The sequence below is a fragment of the Lampris incognitus genome, chromosome 16 (genome assembly GCF_029633865.1).
Source record: "Lampris incognitus isolate fLamInc1 chromosome 16, fLamInc1.hap2, whole genome shotgun sequence".
In the NCBI taxonomy this organism is placed as follows: domain Eukaryota; kingdom Metazoa; phylum Chordata; class Actinopteri; order Lampriformes; family Lampridae; genus Lampris; species Lampris incognitus.
In genome coordinates, this window is record NC_079226.1 from 26,651,842 (window position 1) to 26,678,016 (window position 26,175).

At 41.3% G+C, this 26,175-nt stretch overlaps 2 protein-coding genes across 2 annotated transcripts; one reads left to right on the plus strand and one right to left on the minus strand.

The window, feature by feature from the left end:
* Nucleotides 1-8,623: 8,623 nt before the first annotated feature.
* pole2 (polymerase (DNA directed), epsilon 2) lies at nucleotides 8,624-14,960 on the minus strand. Its single transcript, XM_056295502.1, has 19 exons — nucleotides 14,890-14,960; nucleotides 14,539-14,639; nucleotides 14,311-14,386; nucleotides 13,750-13,827; nucleotides 13,469-13,562; nucleotides 13,274-13,348; nucleotides 13,000-13,083; nucleotides 12,727-12,783; nucleotides 12,528-12,576; nucleotides 12,343-12,415; nucleotides 11,646-11,818; nucleotides 11,060-11,149; nucleotides 10,880-10,934; nucleotides 10,666-10,725; nucleotides 10,505-10,582; nucleotides 9,839-9,947; nucleotides 9,272-9,448; nucleotides 8,998-9,065; nucleotides 8,624-8,779 (listed from the first exon to the last, which is right to left on the minus strand). Exons 1-19 carry the CDS (start codon nucleotides 14,958-14,960, stop codon nucleotides 8,761-8,763), a joined length of 1,587 nt encoding a protein of 528 aa, XP_056151477.1. The 3' UTR covers nucleotides 8,624-8,760.
* An 86-nt stretch (nucleotides 14,961-15,046) lies between these two features.
* Nucleotides 15,047-24,915, plus strand: LOC130126134 (kelch domain-containing protein 1). Its single transcript, XM_056295503.1, has 14 exons — nucleotides 15,047-15,186; nucleotides 15,940-16,051; nucleotides 16,260-16,330; nucleotides 16,960-17,077; nucleotides 17,298-17,410; nucleotides 19,541-19,628; nucleotides 19,766-19,849; nucleotides 20,555-20,635; nucleotides 20,757-20,815; nucleotides 21,448-21,557; nucleotides 21,638-21,710; nucleotides 21,948-22,032; nucleotides 23,163-23,215; nucleotides 23,397-24,915. The coding sequence occupies exons 1-14, from the start codon at nucleotides 15,125-15,127 to the stop codon at nucleotides 23,536-23,538; spliced, it is 1,251 nt and encodes a 416-aa protein (XP_056151478.1). The 5' UTR covers nucleotides 15,047-15,124; the 3' UTR covers nucleotides 23,539-24,915.
* Nucleotides 24,916-26,175: the final 1,260 nt, after the last annotated feature.

Below are 26,175 nucleotides of genomic sequence, written 5' to 3' on the forward strand. Positions count from 1 at the left end.
ATTCTTCTTCTTCTTCTTCTGCTGCTGCTCTCGTTTTACTGGTGGGTCGCAACCAACTTTAAGATGCATACCGCCACCTACTGTACGAGAGTGGGTAACATGTCATTTTACCCTACAGGAAAACGGCCTAACAGTTCTAGGATGCAAAAGTTTGTGTCAATGTGTTATGCCTAAAAGCATGACAAGAGAAAACTAGACTCGAGGTGTGAGAAAGGAATCTTTGTCGGGTACGACAAGAATAGCCCAGCCTACATGGTCTATTATCCTGACAATGGGAAAGTGCAGAAGCACAGACTGGTTAAGTCTGTGACAAAAACGATTCCAGAGCAGCAGACACAGACTGACATGATGCCTGATGACGATGACTTCGAGGTGCAGAATAGGGCTAGCAAGACCAGCCAAAATACTGATGTGAGTCCAGGATGTACTCAGAGCAAATACAAAGGTACGGTATGTAGCTAAGGGATGCAGTCAAAAGATGGGTGTAGACTATGAGGAGACATTTTCTCCTACTGCTAACTTGACTAGTATCAGAGTGTTGATGCAAAAAGCAGTGCAGGCAAACCCGATTTTACATCAGATGGATGTCAAAACTGCCTACCTACATGTACCAATAGATCGCGAGATTTTCATGGAACAACCAGGGGGTTACGAGGTGAAATCCAATACAAATTAAAAGTTGGTGTACAAGCAGGAACTGGAACAAAATGTTGCATGAGTATCTGAACGAAAATGAGTTTTTGCAAAATCCAGCTGATCATTGTGTTTACACAAGGGAAACGGAAAATGAGAAAGTGATAATTATAATATGGGTTGATGACTTGATTATTGCTGCCAGTGATGAAAATGCACTGAAGATTGTAAAGGAGATGCTCACAGCAAAATTCAAGATGAAAGACTTGGGTAAATTGAAACATTTTCTTGGTATCGATTTTGACCAGTGTGATAAATGTGTGAAAATGTCACAAATGAGGCATGTGGAAAAAAATGCTAGAAAGGTTTGACATGCAAGATTGTAAACCTAGAGGAACACCCTGTGAACAAAAATTGAACTACACTAATGATGCAGAAATGTTGAGTGATGCCAGAAAATACAAAGAGATAGTAGGTAGCCTAATCTATCTGACTACATGTATGAAACCCGAGCTAAGTTTTGTAGTAAATAAACTGTCACAGTACGTTACTGAGCCAACAGAAGAGCAATGGATTATTGTAAAACATGTACTAAGATATCTGAAAGGCACAATTGACAAAGAGTTGTGTTACAGGAAATGTGACGATGAGAAACTATGGCTACAAGCATACAGATTGGGCGGCTGATGTAACTGACAGATGCAGCACAACTGGTTATTGTATAAGCCTAAATGAAAATGGTCCTTTGGTTTCTTGGAAAACCAAAAAGCAGCCCACTGTTGCACTGTCCACTTGTGAGGCAGAGTATATGGCGTTAGCCGCAACTACACAAAAGTGTATGTACCTAGTGCAACTACTAGAAGGTATTGACAGACGTCAGTAAGCACCACCTAAGGTCTATGAGGATAACCAAAGTGCAATAGCGTTGGCAAAGAATCCTGTAAGCAGACAGAGATGTAAGCACGTTGACATAAAGTATCACTTTGTAAGGTCAACTGTGAATGATGGAAAAATAAGTCTGGAGTATTGCCCAACAGACCAGATGGTAGCAGAGGTGATGACGAAACCCGTAACAAAATTTAAGTCGGGTTAAGTTTGCAACGTTTGTGTTTGGAGAGTAACCATGTAAGTGAAAGGTTGCATGATGCAAGGTAGAAAACCTTATGATGTTTTGAGTTAAGAAGATGAACAATATGAGAGCAAGTGGGGGTGCCGACATATATGAAATGTGCGCTCTCAATAGTAGAAATAAATCTTTGTGTATTAACACAGGCAAACCATGAGTACATACGGGTACTGTGTGACGAACATGATAACAGCCAATGAAATGCGCTGAGATTGACACGTGGTCTGTGCGTATATAACAGTGCATCTGTCAATCAAGTCCCTTTCTACGTTGATTCCGGTAAGAGAAGAACTGACGCCCCACTGTGTATTTATTCCTCCGCAAAGCTAACAATTATATCGGTCAAGCACTGTGTATACACTCCAAAATCGCTGAACAATTCAACTCTGACAACACTAACCAATTCTATGTGAACGTGGATTGTAAAAAACACACAGCTAAATAACTACAAAGCCAGCTAGCAACATATTATAGCACATTCGGGGGAGCACTCGAGAACCGCCACAGCCGGGACGCGAACCCGTATCTCTTGCACCGCGGGCGACAAAGTTAACCAGTCGATTAAAGGGTCCAATCCCTTAGCGAGTCAATTTATCAGTTCATGTTACACTATCCCCTTTCGGGATTCCCCGCGAATCGCCACAGCCAGGACGCGAACCTGGGGCTCCCGCACCCCGGGCGACTACGTTAACCAGTCGACTAAAGAGTCCGACCCGCTAGCCAAGGGTAACGTGTCTACTTATCCGTTCATGTTTACACTACCCCCCCTATTTCGGGAAGCGCGTTCAGCATATCAGCTCCCTCACGCCTCTGGGCGCACGCGCTTCCGATGACCTCACGGTCTCACCACCCCACTTTCTGACACCAACGTAGCAAATTCGGGGGGCAGCCCGGCCGGACCGTCACAACCGAGACGCGAACCCCTATCTCCTGCACCGCGGGCGACAACGTTAACCAGTCTACTAAAGGGTCCTACCTGTTAGCCAAAGCCTAAGCGAGTCTATTTATCCGTGCACGTTCCACTATTGATATTGCCTGAGCAGAAATTGAACCCACACCGGAAGTGGGTGGATTGTAGTGGTGACTTTACTTTTTTTTGTGGTGACGTTACTTGTGGTGGGCGCGGATTGTATTGGTGACGTTACTATCAAAGTGGGCGTGGATTGTACTAAGTGGGCGCGGATTGTAGTCTTCTGCGGGACGCAGACAGATACTCGTGAAAAATAAAGGGTAGAGGCTAGTTCCCATCGATGCAGAGAACGGTCAACTGAGCATGCGCAAGTACTCGTTGCCTCCGTTGTTTGGGTAGGTTAAGGTTAGGGTTAGGGCGGGGTTAGGGTTAAAGTTAGCTAATCAGACGCAGAGTAGGGGTGGGTCTTCCTAGAATCCTAGCGCCTGGATGCTACGCGGGGCGTGTGGAGGCATGGTAGAGGCATTTCGCGCCTGCTCAGTTGATCGTTCTCTACTCCATATCCGTTCTCTGCATCGATGGGAACTAGCCTCTACCAAAAATAAAGACCCATCTGTAATATTTGCTAGTAATATTTGATTTGCTAATGTCCCTTACGGCTTTCCGTAGCGCCAAAACAAAGTCACGTGATGTACGTAACAACGTCAGTAGGAATCCGGTCGATGAATAAACACCCAGCACGAGAGAAGTCGTCCTTGCTTCATTAATGTTATAAGTTAACTTAGCCAGAGGGCACAGATCATTACATGGTGTCAGAGTAGCGGAGTTTAAATACCCAATATGGATTCGTACGGCGTTCCAGCTCCACGGATGGACTGGGAATCGGCGAACTTACCTGAAGCATGGAGACGATTTCGACAAACAACGGAGCTAATGTTCAAGGGCCCCCTGCGCGGGAAGAACGAAGAGGAGAAATGCAGCTACCTCCTGCTCTGGATAGGGGAAAAAGGGCGCGATGTGCACAACACTTGGACACTCAGCGGAGAACAAGCCAAGAAGCTAGAAACGTACTACGATAAGTACACTGAGTACATAACCCCCAAAGCAAACCCGATTTATGCCAGATATAAATTTCATGAAAAGGTGCAGGGAGAGCGTGAATCCTTCGAACAATTTGTAACTGAGCTAAAGCTCCTAGTCAAAGACTGTGGCTACCCAAATGCCGACGAGATGGTCAGGGACCGCATCGTGTTTGCCACCAACTCACCCAGAGTGAGAGAAAAGCTACTTAGCCAGGGAGCTGAGCTTACGCTAGAAAAAGCCATAGATGTAGCCCGCTCACACGAGCTAGCAAAGCGACAGCTAAAGTCTATGGGCCAGGGCAGCACACATGAAACGGTGCACGCAATAGGCAGAAAGACTTACAAACCGAACGCACCCAAAGCAGCTAACGCTAACTTCAGACAAAGGGAAGGTAACGTTAGCACCGCCGCTAGGGCGTGTAGCTATTGTGGAGGGCTACACGGCGCTAAAGCCGCTTGCCCAGCTAAGGGTAAACAATGCATTAAATGCAAGAAGCTCTTGGCTGGCCAGACACAAAGAAAAAGTGCCCGCCCAGCATCCAGGAATACTGGAACCACAGAGCAGAAATCTCAGAAATGGACGGTATCCTGTTCAAAGGTGAGAGAATCATTGTCCCCCAAAAGCTTCGCAAGGACATGATACAGCGCATCCATGCCAGCCACCTTGGCGTGGAAAAAAGCAAATGCCGAGCAAGAGACTTACTGTTCTGGCCTGGCATGGGGAAACAGATCGAGGATGCGGTAGCAGACTGCAGCATATGCCAAGAACGGCGCAGCGCAAATGCAAAGGAACCAATGATGTCACACGCCATACCCGAGCGGCCGTGGCAAGTGATAGGCACAGACCTATTCACATGGAACTCACAGGACTTCATAGTCACTGTGGACTACTACTCCAGATTCTTCGAGCTAGAGAGACTTTACAGCTGCACCTCATCTGCCGTCATCATGAAGCTGAAAGCAGCAATGGCTCGACACGGAATCCCCGAGACTATCATCAGCGACAACGGTCCGTGCTACAGCTCTGGTGAGTTCCGCAACTTCTCACAGACATGGGGTTTCTCACACACCACCACAAGCCCCCACTACCCACAGAGCAACGGCCTCTCCGAGAAGACTGTCCAGACGGCCAAACGCATCCTGGACAAAGCCAAAGCTGAGAACAAAGACCCCTACATGAGCTTACTGGAGTATCGCAACACACCGGTGAACAACCTGAAATCACCGGCACAGCTACTGACGAGTCGGAGGCTGCGGTCCATTCTCCCATCAACAGCAAAACACCTGCAGCCACAGATCGCCAGTCAGGAGGATGTTCACGAAAGGAGAGAGGTATGTCAACAGCGCCAGCAGGCATACTACAACCGAACAGCCAAACCTCTGCCCCACCTGCCCGCAGGCACACCAATCCGCTTCCGGCAGGAGGATGGATCCTGGAGACCTGCAACTGTGGAAAGACCAGCGAACACAGACAGGAGCTACCACATCCAAACCAAAGAAGGTCAGATCTACCAACGCAACCGTCAACACCTGCGACAAAGCAGAGTGAACACTCACACTTCACAGCAGACTGTTACCAGCGCTAACAACAACACACAAGCCCATCAGCAAGAGCATGCTGAACCTCCAGACACGAACAATCAGCGACAACCAGACACACAGCCTGGTTACACCACGAGGTCAGGTCGCACGATCAAACCAAGACAAATCCTTGACTTATGAATGTTAAAAAAAGAGAGAATTTTACAACAACCTGTACTATACCAGCTATGTTTTGAAAAGAAATATTTACAGCGTTCACTTACCTTGTGTACCTACCTGCTGTTTGCAGTTACCAGTAATGAAATGAAAAAAAAAGATGAAATGTTATTACGGTGTCACATTTAGACAGTGAAGGAAATGTTTTACACTACTTGTTGCAGTCCAGTTATATAAGAGTTCCACTTTCATATTCTTTCTTATTAAGATTGTATTCGCTTATAAACGTGCTCAACGTGGTCTGTATCTCTGCAGAGAAAGCAGCACTTTTCAGAAAAAGGGAGATGTAATATTTGCTAGTAATATTTGATTTGCTAATGTCCCTTACGGCTTTCCGTAGCGCCACAACAAAGTCACGTGATGTATGTAACAACGTCAGTAGGAATCCGGTCGATGAATAAACACCCAGCACGAGAGAAGTCGTCCTTGCTTCATTAATGTTATAAGTTAACTTAGCCAGAGGGCACAGATCATTACACCATCTATCCATCCATTGTCCAAACCGCAACAGTCATTGGGCCGCAGGGGGGTTGTCTCCCCGCCTGCCGCCTGTTAGCCAAGATTCATGTTAACATCGATCCCACTTGTGACTACGGATGCCCCCCGAAACCCGGTTCTAAACGGGAACCGGTTCTAAATTAGTAAAAACCGGAGCATTTTTAAGATCCGACGTTTTCGGTTCTGCTATCGGTAGTCGGTAGGTACTCGAGAAATCATGGAGTGAGATTTATATTGTGGCAATTGTGTTTTTCGAGGAATTTAAACGTCGCGAACATAATCTTGTTTGCCGTTTTCTCCATCTCTCTGTCTCTCTCTCTTACTGCGCGAGGGGCGGGGCTGTGCTGTGCTCCACACACTCGCTCACACACGCGCAGACAGCTCTGCTCAAGGGCTCATCATGGCGGAGAGAACTAAACGTTCAAAAGTTTGGGTATATTTTTCAAAAGTCGATGACAACAACGCTCGTTGCCACAAGTGCAACAAATCATTTGCCAGTAAGGGTGGCAATACAAGCAATCTGTCGAAACATCTTTTGTCGAAACATGGTATTAATCTGCAGAAATGCGGCGTTTTCGACTGCTTTGCTCGTAGTGTTCCATCCACGTCCACTGCAGGTAAGCCGTATGAGCCATAGATACGGAGTTAGCTAGGCTAATAACGAATTATTACGAATAGGCCAATAAATAAAATATAACTGCTTAGCTAATTGTTTAGCTACAAATATATAAGCCATAGATACGGAGTTAGCTAGGCTAATAGCCGGGGACACTATAAGTCAGGAGAGATCACGACTCCTGCCGGAGAAGGCAGACAAGTTGATTTTTCTGCAGAAGAACTGTTAGGATAATGTTCTAGGTTCTTGTTTGTTTGAACTTCCGTTAGCCTTTTGCTGTAAAAATTTATTTTTAATATATATATATTTTTTCTTTATCTTTATCTACTTTTATTTTTTATCTTATTTGTTGTTGTTGAATGTTGATTATAAAGTCTATAATTCAGACGCATTTAAAACATTGCTGCTGCTGTTGCTGCTGAATAAATAATATGTGTTTATATTTATATAAAGTTATATAATAGAATAATAAAGCAATGTCGATTCTGTTCTTAATTAAGTGTCTTTTTTGCATAATAATAAAAAAGAACCGATAAGAGTATCGATAAAGTACCGGACCAATAAGCAGTACCGATAAGAGTAGTATTGATAAAATCCTAACGATACCCATCCCTACTTGTGACAGATGTCACCAGGCCCCGGCCACATATAGTCAAATGTTTTGGTCCTGCCCTGCCCTTCCCTATTCAATTTTTGGTCGGAAATTTTTAAAACAATTTCAAATGGTGTTCAGATCCCAAATAGGCCGACAGCTTTAACAGCTTGCTTTGGTGTCCCTCCTGCTGACCTGCCATTGCCGTCATATAAAGCAGTCCTGGTAGCTTTCATATGGTGAAAATCACCCTATCCTCCATCTCACTCTATGTGGCCCAGGGACATTTTGTATTTTATTAAGATGGAGGAAAATAAGATGTTTAAAAAGGACCTTTTAAAAAGGGACAAGAGTAAACATTGATTCCAGACAGCAAGAGCAGTCGAATTAAAACATCCATCCATCCATTATCTTAACCGCTTATCCTGCTGTCATGGCCGAATTAAAACAAAGCGCATGGACAAAAAAAAACACTGACTAAAAAGTGTTCATTATTAGTTCGTTATCTTTTAATGAGGAACAGTGAACGTGAATAGAATGTATCAATTTCAAAACAAAGAAAACAAACACATTAGCTCCTTTTATCAATATTAACTGTGTTGTTAAGAGGTCGTGTACATCACGTGAATAGTCATTAAATCTCTGACTTGAACTGATGTTATCATGATAAACGTGAATAGAAGACAATCATTTTTTTTATTATTTCTTACTAGTTAAAAACACAGACAATAAAATAAACACAATAAGACACAAATGCAACATGGCTAACTGTGCAACACATACCAATTCAGACTGGCAGAATTCAGTTGGCCCTGGGATGGTCCTGGCGGCCTGTCCAGGGTATCTCCCTGCCTGCCGCCCAATGACCACTGGGATAGGCTCTAGCATCCCACGACCCTGACAGCAGGATACGCGGTTTGGATAATGGATGGATGAATGGAAAATAAGATGTGTCACAGGGGGTTCAATAACCAGACTTTATAAAACATGGGGTCCTTTCTTTAAATTAGTTAAGGAACTGCGGTCACTTGACATCCCATAAAGCATTTGATAAACATTATTATTTGGTTGGACTTGGGGTAATCTGTTTACATGTGTGGTGATATGGGTGTATCCCTTAACTAATTTTTTTACCATTCTATTTTTTTGTATAAGTTTATAATTTGTTTTTCATAATATTGTTTGTCTTGAGTATACAAGTTGTGTTTTTTTCCCCCCTAATTGGCTAGGCGGCCAGGTATGTTTGTTTTTTGTTGAACAAATTTCTATGTAAAAATAAAGATTGATTTCATATATGTATATACAATATTTTGATTGTAAAATTTCATTAAAAAAAATTTGTGAAAAAAGTCGACGATTAAGACGATTATCAAGCAGTTAATTGAAAAATAAAATATAAGAGGGGTGAACCTTTATTGTTCATGACAGAAAAAACTACATTAAAAATAAAATGATACAATTAATTACAGCTAATTTCCAACACATATTTTACAGCGGCAATATATCAAACATTTGACAACAGATCCACTTGCGAATCAATTTCCTTTAAAGCCCTTGAAGTTTGCTGTGAAGACATAAAAATACAACACAAGTGATAAATAATTTTAACTACAAATGACACCACTTCCGACACTAAAAGGTGATAACTTGGGGTTATTTAGGGCTTGGTATATTGTGTCTTTTTTAGTTCTATTGAGCAGGTCTAGTAAACACAAAAATAATTCTATAAAAGTACATTTGTAGACGCTTAAGAATATTATGGCATAAAAGAGTTCACCTCACCTGTCCTCAACCGTTCTGTTTGATGGGTAGTACACCTTAAATGAGAAGCCACTTCTCGGGAACGACCCCTGTGATAACAGATGAATAACAAAATGTATTTGCTGACACTTTGTCTATAAATACCAGCCAAGAATATGCTGAGACAGATATCATGTTCAAAATACAAAATTAACTGCTAGATGGGAGAACAGCTTGACTTTGATTACAGTTTTTATTTCACAGATCAGTGAATTTTAAAAAGTCCTCTTTTTTAAATTAATAAGTAGGTTCATACTGGGTTGATGCAGAGGCAGTCTGTGTTGATGATGGTGAAAGGATCATATTTGTCTGCGAAGATTATTACATCAGGGACAGGGTAGACACGTAGAGTATAGTCATAGGCCCAGAACACTGGACTGACATACAGAGGAAGTGGAGTCAAGTGACCCTGTGACAGTATGGTCTTAACAAACTAGGGACAGAGAAGAAGAAAATGTTTCAGGTATTAAAGTTTCTAACTATGTTTTCCTTCCAGGACACAGGACAGTAGTCTAGACCTCTAGGTACAACAACAACAACAACAACAACAACAACTACTACTACTACTACTTTTGGCTGCTCCCATTAGGGGTTGCCACACCTCTAGGTACAACTGTTCACAGAAAAATTCCAAGTTAGGTTATAACTCATTATCACTTCATGTATGCAACCTAAGCAATGCATAAAAGAAGAAATAAACGGTCCCATTTTCAAACAATACATCCATTCAATGGGATCAACTGTCTAGACAACATGATTTATTGTAGTTGACAATAATCAAGCTTGCAGAAAAATGACACGAAGCAGAAAGGTCAAAACGTACATGGTTTGGAATGTCAAGACTGTTGTTGGGCAAGCGGAGACAGTTCCTGCACATCTTGTTGACCAGGTCTTCTCTCATAATTACAATTTCCTGGCTGCAGTACTGGATCCTGGTTGAGAAATCATGGCATAGAAATCAGTGTCAGTGTGCACAGAATTTACAGTAAAAGTAATACTTGTCTTGAACCATCAGTCAAATCACATTACTCAAAAACATCACTGTGATTTAGAAGACAAACTGGTGTAAAATCACCATGCAAACCTTGAGATTATTCATAATACCAAACAAAAATCATGTGATGAATATCTCAGTTTCACTATCAATTGCAATAAAGGTGAACATGTTTTTCTCCATTTTCTCCAGCCACTAAAAAAAAGTTAAGAAACAAACAACAAAGGAAAGTTAAAAAAAGAAAAAAAATTCTGCACAGAACCAGAACACCCTATCTATCTGAAACACATGTTGAAGTCCATCATCTCTTCTGTACAGCTTTTGAGATTTAGCAATTACTATAGTTAATGTAGCAATTTACTTTTTCCAAGTATTGTTCAACCCTAATTACAACCTATAACCAGTATTGCCTTTGGTGTATTTTTGTCTGCACACATTTGCAACCCTACATTATGTACATTTAACATTTAATAGCAGCCAAAAATCTGTTTTTACCTGCATGGGTTGGTAGTGAACACTGAGAAGGGAACCCTCTGTCTGAACTCCTCAGTGATGTAGTCAGCTAAGGGAGGCCTGAGAAGAAAACACCCATCTACATTTGCCCATCCCAAATAGTATCAATTAATGTGGCTAAAAATATATTGTTTAATGCTTACCTTGGTAGAACAGTACTGGGGCCAGGGTCCTCAGGACCAGGTACAAACACAAAGCGACTACTGTGGGTTTAGGATGAAAACTTCCAAGTCAAAATTCACTTCATGTCTTTTCACACGCAATTAAATTCTAAATGATTGTAAAAAACAGGCCAAGTCATGTGAAGCATCAGAACTGAACAGACCAGAACAAAACAACCGTTCCTTCAGAAATTACCTTGCATGAATGCTAGGAAATGCACTTATGGCATCAGCAAGAGCTTTCAATGACTCTAAAAAAATAAGAACAATGTAAAATCATATAAAAGATGTCAGTCGAATCCATTCTCTTCCCTATGAATTCAATTTAAAGCTCTCAGATTGTCTTTTATGAGCAATGAGGATTTACAATTCTCACCTTTGAGTGATTTGATCTGTGTTTTTCCATAGGGAGCACAAGAGAAGCTCCCACAAAAAATGAAGCACGTGGGTGGCATTGCAGCATAGCCTGTAAGAAAATTAAAATTTGCATGCAACAGTCTGGTGTCCCATGAAATATTTCACTTGCTTAATTCGTGTAAGCTTGCATCTACTAAACATCAAAAGCGCGGCGTGTGATGGAAAAACAACCTTTTAAACCCCAACATGGAATTATGACAAATCTGGTCCATTATCCAGGTTTGTACTGACTAAACACTTTCATACACACTTGTTAAGAAAGAAGAGTTTTGTGTGTGTGTGTGTGTGTAAATGAGAATATTCTCTGGAATAAGAGAATTTAACATAAAATATGAAGTGATATTGGTGAATCAATAAAGTCAATTTGTAAGAATGGTAACAGTGTTTAATAATTTATATTTTCCATTGCATTAAGCCACTCATTGAATCTTTTACTGAGATTTTCCTTGTTCAGCACATCAGAAAAAAAGATTAGTTTATGATTCTAAAAAAATATAAATATAAGGTCACTTCGCAAATAGTATAAAAGTGGGTTGATACCAGACCTGAGAACATGATGGTGATCTTCTCCATCACCTCTACACTGTCCAACCACACATCAGAGACTATTACAAACATGGCATCCTCGTTCTCCTCTTCCAGTTGCTTGAGCTTGGCAGATGCTTTCACCGATGTGTTGGCTGGACCACCAAAGAAGTTTATATTGCCAAAGTATGCCCTAGGAATAAAGTACAGCAGTTAAACACAACATTCAGCTCGCTAATAGTTACTTTGGACAACAGGGTGGGTGCAGTTAGTAGTGCGACTACCTCAAGTAGGGGAAAGGGTTCAAATGCCTATGTCTGCAAGCATCTACCCTGCTAAAGTGTCCTTAAACTGGACACCAGAACTGTATTTGACCCTATACTCTGACCCACCACATAAGGCAAATGACAATTTTTCTTCAGGGATCAATAACATTGATCACTATTATTATTATTGTAAGCAGCAGTGGCACGTCTCAGAACAATGCTGAATTCAACATGAGCTTTTAAATCTCATCATAACAAGATAAGTTGGTGAATTGCTATTCAGTCCAACGGAGGTGTGGGTTTTTTTTAAATCAAATTACCATTTAAATGGTTACTTCACATAAGACTTAACTCACAACCCAGTATGTGTCATTATGTAGCATAAATACTACCTGACTTTTAGCTACAATGGATTACAACACTGTTCGCTCAGACATACAGATATACTGACCTTGTGTTTGAAGACGGTTCTGTTGGTGGAAACCCAAAGGCACTGACGTGGAACACAGAGTCGTCGTACCAGCCTGTGAGAGAGAGAGGCGAAGTATTTTCCTCACACTACATAACACAACAACACCTTACCCCTTACAAGGAATTACACAACCATGAATAGCAGTAGTCTTTATTTCTTCTTACCTTCTGCCAATACAAAGCAAGATTCTGTGTAGAGTCCATTATGAAACTGGTGAGAGTACAGTTAAGGGATCTATTCACTTTCTTTGCCATAAACTACTACATGATTTAAACTAGTTATACTGAAAAGGCCCTGCTGCCTTGTATCCTGTACTGACATCAATAACCCTTCCCACTTCCTCAGCCCACAGTGAAAGGATATTGCCTTGGATATGTCCAGCTGTACTGTTCCACTTGGGTCTTCTAGGTAGAATTTACCCTACAAATAATTCAGAAGTCTTTGTAAAACTAGACACATAATGAAAAACAAAATAAAATACACATGCACAAATCAGGAGAAAAGCAACACATTTCCAAAGTTTGCTTGACTAATTTGAATGAATTAAAAAGAAAGTAAATGGGAGAATAGTGTGTTTCACAATAAATCTCGCTTGATAAATTGGAATGAAAATAGTCATCAGTATCCCAGAATTACTTCTCTCAGCTGTGTGATCATCCCCAGCACAATGACCTCTCCCAGCTTGGATGTGCTTCCCAGAAGCGCTTCAACCATCTTGAGCTAAAACCCAAATGCCGAAGCAACACAATGATACACACTCGTCTCAATGCACTGTTACAAAGCATTTTGATTAAATAATAACCAGGTATTGTGGCAACTCAACATTAATGAGTGAAGACGCTCGTGTGAAAGACTGCGATTACATTTTACACATTGTATTGGTCAACAAATGGAATTCGAGATGTCATACCTGAAATTTGTTCCTTCCATTATCAATGGCAGCTCCTATTGCAGGTGGAGTAAAAAGCTCATGCCTATGTGTCCGCTGCAAAAAAAGTGTGTATAAATAATCTGTAGTAATCAAACAGATGGTTATTTTGGGATAGTTCCTCGGTCAAGAAATTCACCTCTCAGTGAAAAGTTGACTGAAGCAGCGCTAACTGACCTGTTGTAAGACTGTATAACGTTCTCTGAAGAGTTCAGCCTTGTCTCTGGCCATACCACACAGACTGGAAGCTGGGTGGTTGGTCATATTAATTCTAGAAGAGAAAGTGATAATTAGGACACTTATTGAAACAGTGGAAGTCATGAGAAACACACGACATGGTAATAGATTCATGCTAAAAGTGAAGAAGTGACTATGTGACATTTGCAGCAATCCTTTTGGGTGTACTGTAATTTAAGCTCATTTGGAACAAATAAGACACAAATTCTCACTTTACTTACGGTACAAATTTCTTCTTCTCCACACTGAAGATATATCTTGGTACATCAAACGCTCCAATTATGTTAAGAACATTATCTCTGGTGAACAATCAAATGACTGTCATTAACAAAAAAAAAATCTACTAGAACGATAACAATGTCTGACTTTGGTTTCTATAGCTATGCAGGTTGGACAAGTGCAGTGCACCACTGCAAATGCAGCGTTAATATTAATACTTGTACTACTACTGCAGCATTAATACAAGAGCATATTTTAATTTGCCATGGCTTTTCCTGCATAAAGAAATACAATGCTGTCTGATAGTCAAAGCGGTTTGTTGCCTTGTGAATTGTCCAACAATTCTGTTTTTGAAATTATTTACCAATTACCATAATAATGAATATAAAAAAGCAAATTCAATTCAAATTTGTATTTTCTAAACTATCAACGGACGTTTATAATCCTTGCTAAGATAACTGATACTTTTTAATGACTTGCATCAAATACTTAAGTTAAGCAAACATTTACCAATACCAAAACAATTACCCCAATAAAGTTGGAAGGGCTAATGTAGAACTTACACGGTTTCATCACAAGACTGACTGCAGTCCTGCACAGCAATTTCCACGACAGAAAGCTCTATCATACTAGAGGACACTGTTGGAAAATAATTTGGTTAAGAGATAAAAACGGGACTCCATGATCATACACTGAAAACATCAGGAGCAATAAAAACCGGGCACTAAAAATGAGCAGACATCCACTAAACATTATAGTCATTCGTTGTCACTTGTTGACACTTAACTTACGTGGTTGCTTTTCCACAGCATCCAAGATCCGTTCAATAACATCATCCAGTTCAATGGGACTGACTGACTGCAGCACCTCCAAAAGGTATCTGCTGGATTCGCTGAGAAGGAAAAAAAAATATTGAAGACCATATCGCTTTCGACCATCATTATCTCCATATAACCCCTAATATTTGATCGTTTCAAAGTACAAGTCCCTTCTCAGCATTGGAAGTGACAGGCTGAAGAATTCACTGAAGTCCTCGGGAGTTGAAGCCTTTGTGATACTGCTAGTTAGACGCAAACGAGATCGTGTGCAAAATTGAATTCGGTCAAAATAAAAAAAAAAAAACACTAAAATAATATACATACGGTCGCAGCATAAGTCCCCGCATCGTGAAGCCAGCAGACACTTTTGTTTTTATTTTACGAGCGAAATCCATGGCCGCACCAACAAGTCAATATTTGGCGCTAAATACTAACCTCTGCCTGTATTTCGTCACTTCCGGCATTGCTGAGCTTTCCTCTGGTCGAAAACAAACCGCCCTTACGGTGATTATGCGTGCGCCGCAAACGTTGAGATGTTCTGCCATTGGGGAGCTCACCCATGTATTTTACTCTTTTTGACACGGGAAAAGTAGAGGATTATCTGCAGGATCACAATTTCTTGTGAGTATATTTTCAGGTTTTGTGCTTTTAATTTGCTATTTTGCGCTGTTAGTCCAGATAAGCTAGTCTACGTTGCTATCACTTAAGGTAAATTAATGACAAGAGTCCCATTTACTTTCAGCCTGTTATATTCCCTTGAACTGATATCCTTTCCCCGGGGCGAGAAAAGCTTGTTTTTGTTTAAACGATTTCCTCCTCCCAAAAAAGCAAAGGCTGTCATATTTTTCATGCATACCAAATAGATTTTAACAAGCACATAGAATGTATTTGGTATTTTATAATTTGTGTAATATAATCCTATAACTAAGGGTGTTTTTCCCCAAAAGTGTATTTATTTTATTCTGAGCCAGCCTTTTGCCTACTATAGCTAAGAATAAACTATACTTTAGGATACTAAAACATGTGATTCAGTAAAAGTATGGATGTTACACATTTCAAGTTTATTTGTCATATATGAAAAGTAAGTTTACACTTATTCTCATAACGAAATGCTTGTTTTCAGTCTTAAAAATATTGTATGCTATACTAAAAATGATAATTTATTGGAAGGAATGCTAAATAATATTTCAAGCTTTAAAAACATCATATGCTAGTGAATATGGGCTTATTTTGATCCCAAGGTAACTGCTGCTTGGTTTCATTGAATATACTACAGATAGGATTTTTGGACCTTTAATTTCTTGGGGATAGGTCAAATGACCCATCAGACCTCCCCTTGGCTACATCCGTGCTGTTTCTCCCTCCTATTTATAGTTTAATGGATTCCCAACACGAGAGACACTGCCCCGAGTTGGTGGCCCGCGAGCGAAGCGGCCACACGGCTTTGGTTGAAGACAACCTGCTGTATGTTTGGGGGGGCTATGTGGTAAGAAATACTCTGAATGTCTTCATAGTGAAAACATTGATGCCAAATCTATGAAGTTACAGGTCTCAAATTTTTAAATCCTGAATAATAATAGTAATAATAATAAAAAGACAGAGGAAATGGAGGATGCCATTAAAATGATGCACACCAGACATTGTGTACCCTATGCCATGACATCTGACAGACATGCTGTACTTGTTCTCCACAGTCAATTGCTGATGATGAGGTTTTCCTCCCCAATAATGAAATCTGGGTATATGACTTAGAGCAAGGTGTATGGTAAGGATATTGAATATATTCACCCTCATGATAGAAAATATGTTCCGATCATTCCAGTAAGCTATACTGTCTTCTCTCTCTCCCCTCTCTCTCCCTTTAGATAAATGGATAGATGGATAGATAGACAGATGTTTGTTGTTGTAATCTGCCAGGGCTCTACAGTGCGAGTATTTCACTCACATTTGCCCCTAAAATAGATATGTGCTTGTATAATTTACGAGCACAGTCTGCGAGTAAAGATTACAATCCGACGAGGGGGATTCACAAGGTCCTTTGCGTCTAGTAGGCATGGGCCAATGTGTGATTTTAGTGGCGTATGTGTATGTGCACGCATACACACACACACACACACACGCACACACACACACACACACACGCACGCATGCACGCACGCACACAGACGCATGCACGCACGCACACGCAACCAAAACATGTATGTAATCAATTGTTTGTTAATAAACTGTGTTAACTTGAAGATTTTTCACTGTGCTCCTAAATTTCTTTGTGTGCTCCTATTTTTTCATGTACTCCTTGAGAAAAAAGTTTGCATAGAGCCCTGCATGTCTCAGTTAGCGAACAGGTCTTGTGGCTTGGCAGTTGGTTGAGTCTCTCCATGTTTTTCTCTGAAGGGAAATGTTCAGCATGACAGGGGATGTTCCACCCTCTATGTCCGGCACCTGTAGTTGCTCTCTGAATGGCCGCATGTACATATTTGGAGGTTGTGATGACAGTGGACAGACCAATCAGGTGAGTGTGATTTACAAGGACATCCATCTTGCTTCTAAGAGGTTAATTCACAGTCAGAATTTATAAATTTAAAGTGAATCCATGCTCCATTTCATGACCTGCATGGTCTGTGAGCTGCTGTGGTGATAAGATATTGTGGTAATAATAACTGCTGTTACAGATTAAATACTTGAGGATGAGTTAAATCTTGATGAAGTGATCAGTATTTGACCTCACACAGCTTTACTATGTTGATCTCATGGATGGTAAATATGCTTGGCGGAAAGTAACACATGAGACTGGTTCTCTGCCCTCACCCCGAGACAAGCTGTCCTGCTGGGTTTATAATGCCAGGTAAGCACTATGAACATGTGAGTATCAATGGGCTACTTTATCTAGAGGGACTTACATTAGCGCGAAACTGCCTAACTCACAGACAGAGAGTAGTAGAGCTAGCGCCATCATCACGTCTTCTCCTGGATCACCACCTTGTCGTGGTGGAGAAGCTTGCATGTACCAATGATCCCAAGAGCTATGTTGTCTATAGCTTTTCTCCTGGTAGGGTCACCCAAGGTGTATAGGTCAAAGGGGAGGTTCTAGACAAAGCGTGATCCAACAAAGACCTCAATGGCAGAACTGGCGGAAGACAATGTTAGTGAAGGTGGATGAAGGCTGCAACAGAGGGTGGTCCCCAATTGTTTTGGTTCTCCATGCCATTCGACTCTGGCCACCCCCTGCCGAGGACCGTGTGGTGGCTGCAGGTGCATCAACAACTTAGTTTTGTATAGCGCCTTTCAAGGAACTCAATGACGCTTTACACTAGATAAGAAAAAAAGTAGGTTTTCAGTAGTCTTTTAAAATTGTCCAAAGAAGCAGCATTGTGGATCTCTGCTGGAATAGAGTTCCAAAGGGTGGGGGCTGCCACAGTAAAGGCTCTATCCCCAAAAGTCTGCAGGCTGCTGTTGGGGATGGAAAGCAAGCCCATGTCTGCGGACCGCCAATTCTGAGACGGAATATAGGGATTGAGAAGCCTGATAGGTACTGGGGGGTAAGGGCTTGGCGGAATACATAGGTGAGGAGGAACGTATTATAAGAAATGTGGGATTTGACCATGAGTCAGTGAAGTTAGACAAGGGTGGCAGTGATGTGTTGCTAGGGCTTGGTATGGGTGAGCACCCTGGTAGCTGAATTCTGCACATACTGAAGCCTGTCTAGGGCTTTGCTAGGTACCCTGGACAGGACTGCATTGCAATAATCCAGACGGGAGTGATGAAGGCATGGAAGAAGGATCTCTGCCACAGAGTCTGAGAGTAATGGTCGGAGTCTGGAGATGTTTTTGAGGTGAAAGAAAGCAGATTTGGTGACGCATTTGATGTGTGACTGGAATCAGAGGGTGGAGTCCAGAATGACACCAAGGTTGCGGACTTCTGGGGATGGGCAGATGGAGCAGCCATCCTTGTTGAGGAGAAGATCTCCAACCTTCTGGAGCAGCGGCTTGGAAGCCACAACCAGTCTTATTGCTACTTAGCTTGAGTAGATTTGATGACATCCAGATTTTTATTTGGTGGAGGCCGTTGACAAGGGATTGTAGGGGGAGCTGAGAGGATGGTCTAGTGCTGAGCTAAAGCTGTGTGTCATCAGCATAGCAATGGAAACTTAAACCATAGTGGCAGATGATCTGACCAAGGGGGATCATGTAGATGGTAAAGAGGAGGGGTCCAAGTGCGGAGCCTTGTGGCATGCCTTGGTTGACAGGGGCTAGGGTGGAACTGAGTCTCTGATGGTGACAAACTGTTTCCTGTTGGCGAGATATGACTGGAAACAGGAGAGAGCTACACCAGTGAGGCCTAGGTATTCAGATAAGCGGTTGGGAGAATGGTGTGGAAAAAAGTGTCGAAGGCTGCAGAGAGGTCGAGGAGGTTGAGAATACTGATGTGGCTGGAATCAGCAGCAGTGAGGAGGTCAGTCACTCCATGTAAAAAGCTGTCACGCGCAGGTGTCCTCCCACAAGGATACGCACAAGGAGGACAGTCCTACTCAACCCTGAGTGACTGCCAATGATGATGATTTGCAATACCTAGAAGTTAGATTAGGTTTAAGTCCTACAGAGATTAAATTCATAGTGTGTGTGTTAGTTCTTTTAAAGTCAGTAGAAGCTTGGTTGATTCTAGCAGGAGTTAAAATATTTCTAGTCCAAACTTGAGGACTTACTGTAATCATGGAACCCAGTCCTATGATATCATATTAAAATGCTCACCTTACACTGGTCCACATGACTCAAAGCATCATATACCTATGTGTCCACATATCCCTCACCAACTCATACCATATACATCTGACAGCTGTTCAAAATAGTCTAATTCTATAGTTAAAGAGAAGTGAAAAGCTATGTGATGTTGATTCCACCTACTGTGCTACCTGCTAAAACCATAATTGATACTAAAATCTAAATAACTGTAAAACTATTTTTGGATGATTCTGCAGGATCATCTACTTTGGAGGATATGGTCACAAACTACTGAGTGACAGCAACGACAGGGATAGAAGCTTCATTGTGGACGAGGCATCATGGGTATCATTTTATCACTAGACACTGCACCAATGATATTTGAAAAAGATGGCTCATGTCACCATTTGATGAGTTCTGGGTGTGATGTGCCCTAGCAGTACTGTAGAATATCCATGAACCTGTGTTTGCATTGTTTTCAGGTAGAAAATGTCTTCTGGGGATGGAACAATGAGGTCCATATCTTTGACCCCACACAGGCAAGCTGGAGGGAACCTCAAACCCATGTAAGATGGTTAGAGTTTGATTGATATCCTATCTCCACTGCACAGAACTGTGCAGGGCTGAGCCCAGTAAAGCCCAGTTTGTTCTCGATGTGTTTCCACTACATACAGAGCTAACGGGGCTGAATTCATTGTCATAGTGTTGCTATGTCAACTGATTGTCTGTTATACTACCACTAATTGCTAGCTAATTGTAACTAATGTTAGAGCTGGAATTTCATCATTAGTTCAAGGACTCATTTCAGTTATGCAATTGTATCAATTTATCAAACATTTACTGGCTTATACATTCAACTTCAACAAGGTAAGTTTGTGGTGTATTTCTTTTTTACCTGCATCAGTCCTCAGTGTCATTGACAGACCAACCTTGAGTACGTTAATGGTATCACTCTTTGGTCCAGTTCTAATCAGGCCAGCATCAGATGTCAGACAAGGCTGACATCTTTTACAGCTGCTTCCCATGACCAAGCAGGTTGGTGTAGAGGAAATGAGCGAGGAACCATGATTCATTGCATGCCATTGCAGGGCTCAACAGAGGCGAAACCGCAGAGTGGCTTTCTCAGTAGGGAGAAGGACCTTCATGATGAACAACAATTTCAAATATACACTAAGTCACAAGATTGTCATAAATAGCACAGGTTATGAGAATATTTTTAGCTGTCGGGGTTTTGTGTGTGTGTGTGTGTGTGTGTGTGTGTGTGTGTTCAGGGTCGTGCTCCAGCCCCTAGGGCAGCCCATGCCAGTGCCACGTTAGGTTGTAAAGGTTATGTTTGTGGAGGCAGAGTCATGGTGAGATTTTACATTCTTTCTAAAATCAATTCTATCTTCACATTGATTCATAGTAATGGCGTTAAAACGTCAGGTCAAAGTCAACAAAAAATAACTTCTGTTCATTTTCTCCTAAATGTAGGAAACCAGGACGAGCGACATTCACTGTCTAGATCTTGACACATGGACATGGTCAGAAATGTAAGTTATAAACAACACTTAAAATCCTAAAATATCATAAAATTACATGCTGTGGTTTGCTTGCACCCCCCTCATCTACTTGGAGTTGCATGTGACAGTCTGCATAAAGAGGCAAGAAAACAAGGAAGGAAAGCAGAGGGAGATAAAGGGAGTGAGCATAGATTTTTCTGGGATTCGATTCCATGCAGTGTGAGCTATCTCATAAGAATTAGCTGCTTGTTTGTTTTGTTTTGTTGTTAAGGCAAAATCAGCTGAGCATGCAAAAGTCTTATCCAGCAACAGAATGAGTCATGTTCACATAGTCACTCCAGCAACTATTTATGACCTAGCATACCCACATTTTCTTACTGTTTACCAGGAATTAGCTCCATTGAAGAATGTGAGGGGTTAAGTTCCTTGTTCAGAGACACTAGTCATAGTATGTATAGGTCGTACACTATTCATTCACTTACTCAACCCACAGTTTTCCAACCAGTTCGATGACTTGCACCATTGACTTTCCAGCCTCAAGCTTGAGGTTGTTGTTTCCACAAGCATGCCATCCTGCCAAACCTTTAATATCAATATAATTTTAGATTCAACAGTCTTCAGCTAAGTCTATGTTTGAATATTTTGCTAAATGTATTATCCAGAATTCCGGTTTCCACCTCTCCAGTGGGCCGATCATGGCATACCCTCACAGCTGTATCAGATAGCGGCCTGTTCCTGTTTGGTGGACTGAGTGTAGACTGCAAACCAATGAGTATGACATTTCAAACTCAGAAAGATTCATTCTTTCAATTTTATTTTCTTTACACCTCATGTGTCTGTCTTTATCCACAGGTGATGGTTGGTTTCTTGATGTTGAAACAAAGAAATGGAGGGAAGTGGAGCATCCCTATAAGAACAAGCCAAGGTAGCAGAGTACAAGCACTTCTTTGCATGTTGTGAAACTAATGGTTGTTTGTATAACAGTCTTTAGGTTTCTCCCCTTTGTTTTATCAATTGAGCTAAAGTCTGCAAGAGTAACTCACAAAGCAGGACTTCTATAAACACAGTTGACAAGATGTTGTGATCGTCGCTTAAATGTAAACATATTTCGTATCTTTTTTTGTGTCATTACTTAAATTTGCATCTTTGCTCTTGGCTCAAGGTTGTGGCACACAGCTTGTCTGGGGAAAGACTCCGATGTCATTGTGTTCGGTGGAAGCTGCGACTACATCCTCCTTGTTGACACTGTAAGTATCACAGAGGGAATCCGTAGAAAGGGAAACAAATGAATGCACGCTTGTTGTAATTTGATTTCATTTGGAGGGTTACAAAGCGAACTAAGCGCACCCCCCCCCCCAAAAAGAGTCTCTCCCATCCATCCATCCATTGTCCAAATCGCTTATCCTGCTCTCAGGGTTGTGGGGGTGCTGGAGTCTATCCCAGCAGTCATTGGGTGGCGGGGAGACACCCTGGGCAGGCCGCCAGTCCATGACAGACCCGACACACACACACACACACACACACACACACACACACACATGCATTCACACATTCACACCTTGGGACAGTTTAGTACGGCCGAGTCACCTGACCTACATGTCTTTGGACTGGGCGGCACGGTGGCACAGTGGTTAATGCGGTTGCCTTAGGGCGGCACGGTGGCCCAGTGGTTAGCGCGGTCGCCTCACAGCAAGAAGGTCCTGGGTTTGAGCCCCAGGGTAGTCCAACCTTGGGGGTCGTCCTGGGTCATCCTCTGTGTGGAGTTTGCATGTTCTCCCCATGTCTGCGTGGGTTTTCTCCGGGTGCTCCGGTTTCCTCCCACAGTCCAAAGACATGTAGAGTCTCTCCCAAATCTACAATATCACTCACCTGGCCTTACAATTAAGTTTAAGAAACTGTAGAGGGATTGGGTATGCCAGACTCAGTAGTATGCTTACCAGAAAAGAAAAAATGATTTCTCAGACAAAGTTTTATGGTTTATAGTGTGCTTTCCATATTTAAAGAGGCAGCATGTATTTTCTCAGAAGGAAACTCATTGCAGACAGACACCTAAACAAGGCATTTTGTAGATATGCAGTGTATTCGGAAAACAAATTGCAGATTAGTCAGTTGTGAGTAATTTATTTTCAATCTGACTTTTTTTTCCCAAATGCTGTCAACGAAATGTGGAAATGCTGTTCTCACTTGTGTCAACATTTGTATTACATTCAAAACATCCAATAGAAAAATAACATATTTGTACCGAGTTATTCACAGATGATCATATTTGTAAATTTGTGGAGCCTATTTTGCAGAAAAAGTGGGTTTGTGAAGAATTTAGGCACATAACAATGAATCTTTCATGACTAATGAATCTTTCATACACATTTCTCCTCAGGGTCACTGCAATGATGCACTCGTTTTCCAAATGCAGCCGTATCCTCTGTTCAGGTACAACCTTTTATCATTCACACCAGGAAGAACTTAAGTTGCAACAATGGCACACAAAAAAAAGCCTAACAGCAGCTGTTAGTGTGTGGTCACTTTACCCCAATGGACCATGCTTTACTTTTATCCAAATAGTCAGTGAATTAACTTGGGCTTGATTTTTTCTTTTTGTTACCTTTCTAAGGATTTGCCAGGATTGTATTGCAAAGAATGTGAACACTAGCAAGATGCTGAGAAACCAGCTGCCTTTTCTGCCACCCAAACTACTGCAAGCGGTGCAGAGGAGAATGACTTTCTATAGGCCTTCTAAAAAGAATCAAGATTAGTTTGAAGCACTTTGTAAATGCTTTACAATGCAACTTTTTATTTAAGTACTGTACTCCATTCTTCCTTGAGCACCTGGTTGGAGGAAGCAATCTTACTTTAAAAGACATTGTATAAATGTGTTTTATATGTTTATATATTTTATTAATTTATTGTTTTACATTTAATACAATACTGTATACTCAAGCTATTGAACAAATATTAATTCGAAATACTGTGAAGATTAAATAGCACATTTAAAAAGGTCTTCTTTGTGATCTATTTTATCTGACCAACATGCATCTCGAGTAACACCTTGTGTTCAGTGACTGGAAATTAATATTGCCGTAGTTGCACTTATACACACACACACACACACACACACACCTCCTTGCAAAAACTAACTTGTAAAATGGTAGGCTGGTTGTCCATTTAACTTCATTGAAAAGTAAAAAAAAAAAATCACTCTTTAGTTAAGATTTGAAATGTACTGTATAACTGAATCAAACAATTACACTGTGTGGTTTGTGTGTGTTTGTGCACGAGCACGAATGTACACGTCAATATTCACAGTGTTTGTATTATGCCAGTAGGTGGCACCATCAGAGCTGCTGCCAAAGTTGAAAGAAGGGGCCTCGCTGAGCCCAACCTAAATAATTTCTATGGCCACAAATTCCTTCTGAGGAAGGGTGGAGAAGTGCAGGAACTGTGGTCAGGAAATGAACCTTAAATACACAATTCCTGCTCAGTCCTTGCCCAGAACTACCAAATTAATTTTAAAAAAAAAGAAGAAAAACTGCTTGCACATTGTGGAATGTTTTATAGGAATATAAATAAGACATGTATGTGTGGCTTTCAGTGGAAAACTATGTTTGACATTTTGACAGGAAAGAGAAATATCTTAGCAACTTCATTCAGTCACCAATTAACCAACAACTGACAGTAATGTAACTAATAGGTTACAAGGTAAGTGAGTCAGTGCATACTTGCTGGAGATCAGTAACAGGAATCTCAGGGTGACACTTAAACATTTTCAGGGGTACAAAACCAAGGAGGCCTCAATAAGATAACCTTTTACAAAGAGTCCCCCGGGCAATGTCTTCATGTTGCTGTTATACCTGTGCAATTACATTGTTTTGCTGTGTTAAATAAAAATTAGGTAAATGAAAAGGACCCCAGGGCTCAGACGTTATGGTTATGTTGCACAATCTGGAGGAAAACCCTGATTACAAACATCCATCCATCCATCCATTATCCAAGCCACTTATCCTAGTCGGGGTCACGGGATGCTGGAGCCTATCCCGGCAGTCATTGGGCGGCAGGCGGCAAGACACCCTGGACAGGCTGCCAGGCCATCACAGGGCCCACACACACACACACACACACACACACACACACACACACACACACACATTCACACCTAGGGACAATTTAGTACAGCTGATTCACCTGACCTACACTACCGTTCAAAAGTTTGGGATCACCCAAACAATTTTGTGTTTTCCATGAAAAGTCACACTTATTCACCACCATATGTTGTGAAATGAATAGAAAATAGAGTCAAGACATTGACAAGGTTAGAAATAATGATTTGTATTTGAAATAAGATTTTTTTTACATCAAACTTTGCTTTCGTCCAAGAATCCTCCATTTGCAGCAATTACAGCATTGCAGACCTTTGGCATTCTAGCTGTTAATTTGTTGAGGTAATCTGGAGAAATTGCACCCCACGCATCCAGAAGCAGCTCCCACAAGTTGGATTGGTTGGATGGGCACTTCTTTGAGCAGATTGAGTTTCTGGAGCATCACATTTGTGGGGTCAATTAAACGCTCAAAATGGCCAGAAAAAGAGAACTTTCATCTGAAACTCGACAGTCTATTCTTGTTCTTAGAAATGAAGGCTATTCCATGTGAGAAATTGCTAAGAAATTGAAGATTTCCTACACCGGTGTGTACTACTCCCTTCAGAGGACAGCACAAACAGGCTCTAACCAGAGTAGAAAAAGAAGTGGGAGGCCGCGTTGCACAACTGAGCAAGAAGATAAGTACATTAGAGTCTCTAGTTTGAGAAACAGACGCCTCACAGGTCCCCAACTGGCATCTTCATTAAATAGTACCTGTTAGAGCCTGTTTGTGCTGTCCTCTGAAGGGAGTAGTACACACCGGTGTAGGAAATCTTCAATTTCTTAGCAATTTCTCGCATGGAATAGCCTTCATTTCTAAGAACAAGAATAGACTGTCGAGTTTCAGATGAAAGTTCTCTTTTTCTGGCCATTTTGAGCGTTTAATTGACCCCACAAATGTGATGCTCCAGAAACTCAATCTGCTCAAAGAAGTGCCCATCCAACCAATCCAACTTGTGGGAGCTGCTTCTGGAAGCGTGGGGTGCAATTTCTCCAGATTACCTCAACAAATTAACAGCTAGAATGCCAAAGGTCTGCAATGCTGTAATTGCTGCAAATGGAGGATTCTTTAACGAAACCAAAGTTTGATGTAAAAAAAATCTTATTTCAAATAAAAATCATTATTTCTAACCTTGTCAATGTCTTGACTCTATTTTCTATTCATTTCACAACATATGGTGGTGAATAAGTGTGACTTTTCATGGAAAACACGAAATTGTTTGGGTGATCCCAAACTTTTGAACGGTAGTGTACATG